The 9,719-nt window shown below is 45.4% G+C and overlaps 1 protein-coding gene across 1 annotated transcript; it reads left to right on the forward strand.

Annotated features, from left to right (window-relative positions):
• Nucleotides 1–372: 372 nt before the first annotated feature.
• On the forward strand, nucleotides 373–4,796 carry rwdd2b (RWD domain containing 2B). The gene is made up of 5 exons (XM_055880808.1): nucleotides 373–1,094; nucleotides 1,650–1,717; nucleotides 1,823–2,037; nucleotides 2,630–2,801; nucleotides 3,000–4,796. The coding sequence occupies exons 1-5, from the start codon at nucleotides 888–890 to the stop codon at nucleotides 3,250–3,252; spliced, it is 915 nt and encodes a 304-aa protein (XP_055736783.1). The 5' UTR covers nucleotides 373–887; the 3' UTR covers nucleotides 3,253–4,796.
• Nucleotides 4,797–9,719: the final 4,923 nt, after the last annotated feature.

Here is a 9,719-nt window from a genome sequence, read left to right on the forward strand (position 1 = left end):
CGTTGTCGTTTCCAACGGGAACTAATGAGTCATTCTGGGCAGAGCTAGCGAGATCCTACTGGCTTGTTGTAGCATTATCTGCATATTTCCGTTAGGGAACGGCTATTCTGTGTAATAAACTCAATTCGCCCTTTCCAAACTCGATTTATTAAAACGCTTGCAAAAGGTAAAGTCTACAAAACTTAGTCCACTCTGTTAATAACACATTTTAGTTTTGGGAACAGAAAACTGTATTGAGAACATTTGCAGAATGTCGGCCAAAATCCATTTCTATCCTTTTCCTCCAACTGTTCGCCAGTTGGCCTTCTCTCATGGAAATGCCAAGCGGAAGCTTCACAGTTATACATCCAGTGAAATATCTGTCTTATTGTTATATCTGTGACGACGTATATGTGTTACATTATATCTGTCCCGGTGTCCAGCCGATCTAGTAGGTAAATGTATCCGGGTCGTTAGAAACGCCACGCTAGCATCGTAAACTAATCGCAGCGATTTTAATTAATTATATTTGGTAGTGTGTCAAGTTGACATGGTGCAAATAATCACTGATTCCCTCTTACAGAATCGGATTTTCTGTCCAACTAGCCATAGATAGTTAGCTAATTTAAGTTGTGGACGATTTGCAACTAGCATGCTAATGGCTAACAACGAATGAGTTTGGGTCCTCCGCCATGAAGAGCATGCTGTTATCTTTTCCGGCTCGACTTATCAAGAGAACATGACACTCCCTGTGTTGGTGACGTGTAACTTTAAGTTCTTTCAATCTTTTTGACATCTGCAGGTGCTGAAATAATCACTTCCCCACATGTCCTCCTAGGCTAATTCTGAAAAAGGAGTCTTAACAACAAGGCTTTAACACATACTTTCTGCAGGAATCTTAGAACATTATGGCCCATCTAGAGCAGGCAGAATCTCATCTGGCTGAGATAGAGCTACTCTCTAGTATGTACCCAGGTGAAGACGAGTTGGTGATTACTGACCAACTAGCTGTGGCTGAGCTCAGGGAGTATGTGGAGGGAGCAACAGATACCTATCCTCTGTCCAGACCACACATCCTCATCAAACAGAAGATGGACACTGACACTGTGAAGGGGGTAGGCTAAAAGCACAGAACATGATAATCATTCTACATTCACTTGGCATGACTCAGCTGAGACCATATTTTAATTTATTTAACCTTTAACTAGGCATGTCAGTTAAGAACACATTCTTATTTACAATGACGGCCTGGCAAAAGGCCTCCTACGGGGACGGGGATTATAAAATAATATAAATATAGGACAAAACACACATCACAACATATAGGGCAGGGGTTTTCAACTATTGCCATACGAGGTCCAGAGCCTGCTGGTCTTCTGTTCTACCTGATAATTGCACACACGTGGTGTCCCAGGTCTAAATCAGTCCCTGATTAGAAGGGAACAATGAAACAATGCAGTGGAACTGACTTGGAAGTCCAGAGTTGAGTTTGAGGGCTATAGGGTATATAAACACAGAACGTGACAATCATTATATTATATTCTACATTCACTGACTGTCATACACTAGCTAGGGATATCTATTGACTTGGATCAGCTTACCAATATTTACGTCATTTTATAGTTATTAATTTAAACATGAATGACCTTCCTTTGTCCTCTTCCGCTCAGGTGAATGTGACCATATCTTGCACCTACTCATCTGACTACCCTAATGTCTTACCTGAAATAGCTGTACGGTAAGCCAGTTCTGTAACCCTATAGCCTTGATAGAATTGTCTGAAGGACACAAATGAAGTTGTTTTGAATTGAGTTCCCCCCCCCCCCCCCCCCCCCCCCCCCAGGTGTCCTGACCTTAACCGATCCCAGCAGGCACAGCTTCACTCAGACATGAACACCTACCTCTCAGAGAGCTGCCATGGAGATGTCTGCGTCCTCTCTGCCGTGGAGTGGGTCAAAGACAACGTACACCTGTACTTGACCGATAAGAGCACATCATCAACAGCAGCCCCTGGCAAGAAAGAGTCTCGGTCTACCTCCTCATCACCGCAGCCCAAAGGTATCTTTTTATCTGGTTTATTTATTGTAGGACATTATTTTATGTATGTTTCTGCATATGTTCCAATAAACATAACCCTTAGCACTTTGGAATTTTGACAAATGAATAACTAAAATGTATTGTTAGGTTCTAAAATGAACCTATTAAAACTCAGATGATTAGTAAAGCTTAAATCAAGTTTATTCACCCATTGGGTCAATACAGCTGCATAAGACAAAAGACATTCACACAAGCACTGATATTTAACCCTTTCTCCTATGCTGAGTCTCCTCCTACTCATCTGAACAGCCAATGCATCTCTGTTGCTAGACAGAACCTTAGTGATATCTGTTCTTCTTCACTTCATCTGACCTGACGTCTAACCCAAAGTGCTCACTCCTTCCCAACTCACCGCTGTCATGTTGACTCGTACCAGACAGTGTCTCTTTTCCTCCTGTAGGATCCCTGATGGCTAACAATAACATATGTATATATATTGACATAATGTAAAAGTTATACATTCACCTCTCTCCCTCAGTGACATGAAAAGGTATATTTCATATTTTCAGAACCCAACAGTATATATTATTGTAATATATTATTGTTATTCTAGAGCAGTTCAGTCGCCTGTGGATCTACAGCCACCACATCTATAATAAGAGGAAGAGGAAGAACATTCTGGAGTGGTCCAAGGAGCTGGGTCTGTCAGGGTTCAGTATGCCTGGCAAGCCTGGGATCATCTGTGTGGAAGGCCCTCAGTCGGCCTGCGAAGACTTCTGGGCCAGGTAGGGCTTATAAATGTGTAATGTATTTTTTTTGGGGGGGGGGGACTCTCCATCCATTCCACCTTAACATTTGATATAGTTTTTTTTAACGAACATAAAATGGCTCAATAGGAATACCATTAACATCAGACTGTAATAGAGCAGATCGCCATGTGTGTTGGTAAAGCTTCTAGAACACTCTCCTCTGTCTGTTTACAGGGTGAAGGTTCTAACCTGGAAGAAGATCATTATTCGCCACAGAGAGGATGTTTCTGTGGACAGTCAGAGTGCTGAGGCCAGCATGGCGGACAACATCGATTCCCTCCGTAGGTTCACAGGGTTCGAGGAGGCCATGTTTGATCCACACGGGAACAGAGGAAACCACATGAACCTGGGTCAGCTCTATCAGTACCTCAGTGAGAGAGGATGTGGAGACGTCTTTCAGCTTTACTTTGGAATTGAAGGAAGGTAGTATAGCTGATAGGATTGGTAGTATAGCTGATAGGATTGGTCCCATAACTGTTGGTTGTACCCGAATGAACGCTGTACCCACATGAACCAATGGCAGGAATCAAGTACCCAAATGATCCAATGGCAGGAATCATGTACCCAAATGAACCAATGGCAGGAATCATGTACCCAAATGAACCAATGGCAGGAATCAAGTACCCAAATGAACCAATGGCAGGAATAAAGTACCCAAATGAACCAATGGCAGGAATCAAGTACCCACATGAACCAATGGCAGGAATCAAGTACCCAAATGAACCAATGGAGTAAATCAAGTACCTACATGAACCAATAGCAGGAATCTAAGCAATTGCACATTAGATGATGCATTCTCAGTAGGAGGAGCCTAGTATGCTTTTATTTGTTGTTTACTGCATACATTACTAAACAGTACGTTCTAAATAGTACGATTGGCACAGCATGTTGTTTCAGTAAGTAGTATGCAAGACAGATTTTGGACACGGCCATTGTCTATGGGGGTTATTTTTGAATGTTAAAGAAATCTGCTTTATACCAAAAATAATCTACAGGTTGAGCTCAAACCACAGACCCTTTGTATCATTGAATACAGACACACGATCCACAACGTCCTTACGTACAGAACACAGTTGCTTCTCTGTAGAATCCCTATGACTGTTCTTAGCCTGACGCTCACCAACCAATGTAGCACCTTAGGAGTCAGGGACAACAGGAATTAAGAGAGGGGCAGCTGATCCTGTCTGCTACCCTTTTAAAACCACAGCTAATCCGCACAGAGACGAGCCCACAGCTAATCCGCACAGAGACGAGCCCACAGCTAATCCGCACAGAGACGAGCCCACAGCTAATCCGCACAGAGACGAGCCCACAGCTAATCCGCACAGAGACGAGTCCACACAGAGACGAGCCCACAGTAAAGTGAGAATGGGGGTTAGGTAGGGGTTTACTGAACCCCTTCTCAAATACAGGCCTTTAAGTCTGAACCCTACTGGAGTTTAACCTTCCTCTCTAAACACAGTTAGATTCAGAACTGTGACACCAGGTAGGGGGACTGACTGAGTTAAAACTGAGTTAAAAACCTCAATGGCTATGAATGGTTTGGCCCGGGAGATGAGTAACCTTGCCTGAAAACATACATTAGCTTCCTGAGCCAATATCTTGGCTTTAGCACAGCAGGCTTCCTGAACCAATGTTTTGGCTTTAGCACAGCAGGCTTCCTGAACCAATGTCTTGGCTTTAGCACAGCAGGCTTCCTGAACCAATGTTTTGGCTTTAGCACAGCAGGCTTCCTGAACCAATGTCTTGGCTTTATCACAGCAGGCTTCCTGAACCAATGTTTTGGCTTTAGCACAGCAGGCTTCCTGAACCAATGTCTTGGCTTTATCACAGTTCATCATGATTTGCACATGTGAAATACAGTATGAGTTGAACCTGTATAATGATTTTGTAGTTACAAAAAATATGAGGATAAATGCAACACTAGCAAGCGCATAACGGGTGTGAATAAATACAACACTTGTAAACATGTCAATTGATATGTGAATAAATTCTATAGGAATTGCAAGCATGCAACTACATTTTGAAAAGGAATGCAACTAATTTACTAAACTTGCAACTGGTGAATATTCTGTGCGCTCTGAGTTTCGGCACTAATTCAGCGACTAACTTCTGCCAAAAGTTTTGTAGCTGAAAACAAGCATCAGAGAATAACACGAGGTCTGGTGGACAGGATCTTTTCTTCTGACCAATCGGGTGAGGTGTTGTCACAACGTGCTTTCAAGTTCCACCGGGTTCCGGTCTGGAAGCACGTGTTCCATTGTGCTAAATATGGATAAAAGTTGTTAAAATTATGAGCTAGCTAAATGATATTTATAGAATTTGAAAGCTACGACAAGGCGTTACTGATGAAGGGAAGAATTAGTGGTTCCACATAGCATAACCGCTACAAAGCTGACGCTAGCTAGCCAGTCTCTTTTCTATTGGCATAACATGGCTGGCTATCGAGCTAGCATTAGAGCCTTCTGGCTAGCCTGCATCTTGTGGTTCTTACGTTGTGTAACAGAGCAATAGGTCTAGCTACGTACTTGTCATTTATTGCTAACTAAATGACAGCTGTAGCAGAGATATTATAGAATGGAGGAGATAGGAATCCCATTGGACAATAAATGGAGAAATGTATAACGCCCCACTCAGCAGAATGATCAATCGCGTTCACGTTGTCATGGTGCGTTACATCTTTGCTAAGATCAGTAACACAATCCCTTTCATCAAAGTCAAGGGTATGAGTCGAGAAACCTGCCTATTATTTTTGAAAGTACGTAATGTCACGAGTCCCAAGCTATATGATATTACAGAAAACAAGTTAATTATCTCACATCTAGGAAAAGAGATGTAATGTACTTCTTGTTCATTCTTCTTTGGTAGGGTTTGTTGACAGTTGGCATCCAACATTATGGCGCATTACCGCCACCTAGTGTACTGGAGTGTGGGCCAATATTTACGACTGTTTCTAATGGCGACGTTCTCAGTATACTCTTTAAACTGATTTCCTGTATCCCCTTCTCCCTCATGCTTGATCTCAGTCTCTCTCTCTTTCCCTCTCATACTGACCACACTGTATCAATACATGCTCCACCGTCTCGGTTTCCAGGCAATAATCACACTTTCCTATCACATTTAAAGATATATTCAACCGGCTGTGTCCCACCCTTAATCTTGTAAAAAAATTGCCTCCTCTCTTCTGTCCCTTCCCGCCGTCCTCCCCGACTTTCCTCTGTACTTGAAATAAATGCCTGCCTTTAGTATCTCTATTCCACTGCTCCTGCCATCTCTGCACCATCACTAGCTAGCATCATGTCCGTATCAGGTTTCTAGCCTGCCATCTCTGCACCATCACTAGCTAGCATCATGTCCGTATCAGGCTTTTAGCCTGCCATCTCTGCACCATCGCTAGCTAGCATCATGTCTGTATCAGGCTTTTAGCCTGCCATCTCTGCACCATCACTAGCTAGCATCATGTCCGTATCAGGCTTTTAGCCTGCCATCTCTGCACCATCGCTAGCTAGCATCATGTGCGTATCAGGCTTTTAGCCACTACCTGCTACTAAGTGCTTGTTTAACCAGTACATCAGCTGCCTCGTTCCCCTCCACCCCCACATGGATCAACACAATCCCTATCTTTCTGTAGTCTCTCCAGATGGATCAACATCCTCCCTATCTTTCTGTAGTCCCTCCAGATGGATCAACATCCTCCCTATCTTTCTGTAGTCCCTCCAGATGGATCAACATCCTCCCTATCTTTCTGTAGTCCCTCCAGATGGATCAACATCCTCCCTATCTTTCTGTAGTCCCTCCAGATGGATCAACATCCTCCCTATCTTTCTGTAGTCCCTCCAGATGGATCAACATCCTCCCTATCTTTCTGTCGTCTCTCCAGATGGATCAACATCCTCCCTATCTTTCTGTAGTCCCTCCAGATGGATCAACATCCTCTCTATCTTTCTGTAGTCCCTCCAGATGGATCAACACCCTCCCTATCTTTCTGTAGTCCCTCCAGATGGATCAACATCCTCCCTATCTTTCTGTAGTCCCTCCAGATGGATCAACATCCTCCCTATCTTTCTGTAGTCCCTCCAGATGGATCAACATCCTCCCTGTCTTTCTGTAGTCCCTCCAGATGGATCAACATCCTCCCTATCTTTCTGTAGTCCCTCCAGATGGATCAACATCCTCCCTATCTTTCTGTAGTCCCTCCAGATGGATCAACATCCTCCCTATCTTTCTGTAGTCCCTCCAGATGGATCAACATCCTCCCTATCTTTCTGTAGTCTCTCCAACTCTTCTAGATCAACTACTGGAGGTGGGAGTAGCCATGGTGGGTTCACAGGAATACTTACCGTTGGACTAAACTCCCTTCCATACAGTCCTGTCTCCCTCGCCTGGGTATTACCCACCCACCCAAGTGTTCTGTCCTCGCTCATGTTCCCAGCATGCCAGCATGTTCCCAGCATGCACTTTTATTTTGCAGGATGAGACACCCCATGTCCCTGTAGGTTGACCCAATAATTCATTGCCTGTTGCTGTCTCCTAATCCATTCATCCTGTATGACCTCTAGCCTTTCCAGTGATGTCCGGGCTGCCGAACAATACGCTATACTGCCATAGTCTATTACAGACCGGACCAATGCAACATACATGGTCCTCAATGAGGAACGCCCAGCCTCCCACTCCTCAGACCGGACCAATGCCACATACATGGTCCTCAATGAGGAACGCCCAGCCTCCCCACTCCTCAGACCGGACCAATGCAACATACATGGTCCTCAATGAGGAACGCCCAGCCCCCCACTCCTTCCCCGTCAGGCAGGATCAATGCAACATACATGGTCCTCAATGAGGAACGCCCAGCCCCCCACTCCTTCCCCGTCAGACAGGATCAATTTGACATACATGGTCCTCAATGAGGAACGCCCAGCCCTCCCACTCCTTCCCCGTCAGACCGGATCAATGCAACATACATGGTCCTCAATGAGGAACGCCCAGCCTCCCCACTCCTCAGACCGGATCAATGCAACATACATGGTCCTCAATGAGGAACGCCCAGCCTCCCACTCCTTCCCCGTCAGACAGGATCAATGCAACATACATGGTCCTCAATGAGGAACGCCCAGCCTCGCACTCCTTCCCCGTCAGACAGGATCAATGCAACATACATGGTCCTCAATGAGGAACGCCCAGCCTCGTACTCCTTCCCCGTCAGACAGGATCAATGTAACATACATGGTCCTCAATGAGGAACGCCCAGCCTCCCCACTCCTCAGACCGGATCAATGCAACATACATGGTCCTCAATGAGGAACGCCCAGCCCCCTACTCCTTCCCCGTCAGACAGGATCAATGCAACATACATGGTCCTCAATGAGGAACGCCCAGCCCCCCACTCCTTCCCCGTCAGACAGGATCAATGCAACATACATGGTCCTCAATGAGGAACGCCCAGCCTCGTACTCCTTCCCCGTCAGACAGGATCAATGTAACATACATGGTCCTCAATGAGGAACGCCCAGCCTCCCCACTCCTCAGACCGGATCAATGCAACATACATGGTCCTCAATGAGGAACGCCCAGCCCCCTACTCCTTCCCCGTCAGACAGGATCAATGCAACATACATGGTCCTCAATGAGGAACGCCCAGCCCCCCACTCCTTCCCCGTCAGACAGGATCAATGCAACATACATGGTCCTCAGTGAGGAACTCCCAGCCCTCCACTCCTTCCCCGTCAGACAGGATCAATGCAACATACATGGTCCTCAATGAGGAACTCCCAGCCCTCCACTCCTTCCCCGTCAGACAGGATCAATGCAACATACATGGTCCTCAGTGAGGAACTCCCAGCCCTCCACTCCTTCCCCGTTAGACAGGATCAATGCAACATACATGGTCCTCAGTGAGGAACTCCTTCCCCGTCAGACAGCGCATCACATTTAGCACCTTCTGACACTTTCCCACCACCCTCTCAATGTGTTCTGCCCATGTCAGTCTAGTGTCAAAGTATACCCCAAGAAACCTGAAGGCCCCCACCCTAGTTTCCAAGTTTTTCCACATATAACCTCAAGCATACCTCATCTCCCACATTCATCCTGGTAAAGAACACTGTCTGTGTTTTCTCTACAGAGAACCTGAATCCCCACATTAATGCTCACTGCTCTACCTCATCAATTGCTTCCTGTACCTTCCTGACTATGTATGGCACATTTCTTCCCCTCTTCCGTAAGGCCTCGTCATCTGCAAATAACGAGCTCCCGATATCCGTCCGTACCTGAGAGTAAACCTCATTGATCATGATTGAGAACAGAGGAGTAATTGCGCTCCCCTGCGGTGTACCGTTATCCACCAGGTATCTGCCTGATGTTGTATCAAGATTGCCCAAATGTGACTAATGTGTTTATTAATAACTTTTCGTGTTCAAAATGGTGCACTCTCCTCAAACAATAGCAGGGTATTATTTCACTGTTATAGCTACTGTAAATTGGACAGTGCAGTTAGATGAACAAGAATTTAAGCTTTCTGTCAATATCAGATATGTCTATGTCCTGGGAAATGTTCTTGTTACTTACAACCTCATGCTAATCACATTAGCGCACGTTAGCTCAACCGCCCCGTGGACGGGACACCTAGTTTAAATAAAGGCTAAATAATAAAATAAAACTGCCATTTACATCTTATCCAGCACTCCAGGATGCTCCTCTCTCGTTGTCCCTCTGCCCCTCTGACAGATTAGCAGAGCTATGCACGTGGACAAACGCTTTGGCCATCGTCTCTGCCTTCTCATTCTGTTACTGCCACATACTTCCCACTCGTCAACACTGGATAATCCTACTCCCTTCTGACCCCTCTCATCCTCTTAATCATCCCCCACACTTCTCCCACAGGTGTCGCCACCTTCCAAT

Source organism: Salvelinus fontinalis, chromosome 24 (genome assembly GCF_029448725.1).
Source record: "Salvelinus fontinalis isolate EN_2023a chromosome 24, ASM2944872v1, whole genome shotgun sequence".
Classification (NCBI taxonomy): domain Eukaryota; kingdom Metazoa; phylum Chordata; class Actinopteri; order Salmoniformes; family Salmonidae; genus Salvelinus; species Salvelinus fontinalis.

Coding starts and splice junctions, on each gene's coding strand:
- rwdd2b (XM_055880808.1), top strand. CDS start 888: ATGGCCCATCTAGAGCAGGCAGAATCTCATCTGGCTGAGATAGAGCTA. Junction 1,095..1,649: donor ACACTGACACTGTGAAGGGG/GTAGGCTAAAAG, acceptor TCTTCCGCTCAG/GTGAATGTGACCATATCTTG. Junction 2,038..2,629: donor CTCATCACCGCAGCCCAAAG/GTATCTTTTTAT, acceptor TTGTTATTCTAG/AGCAGTTCAGTCGCCTGTGG.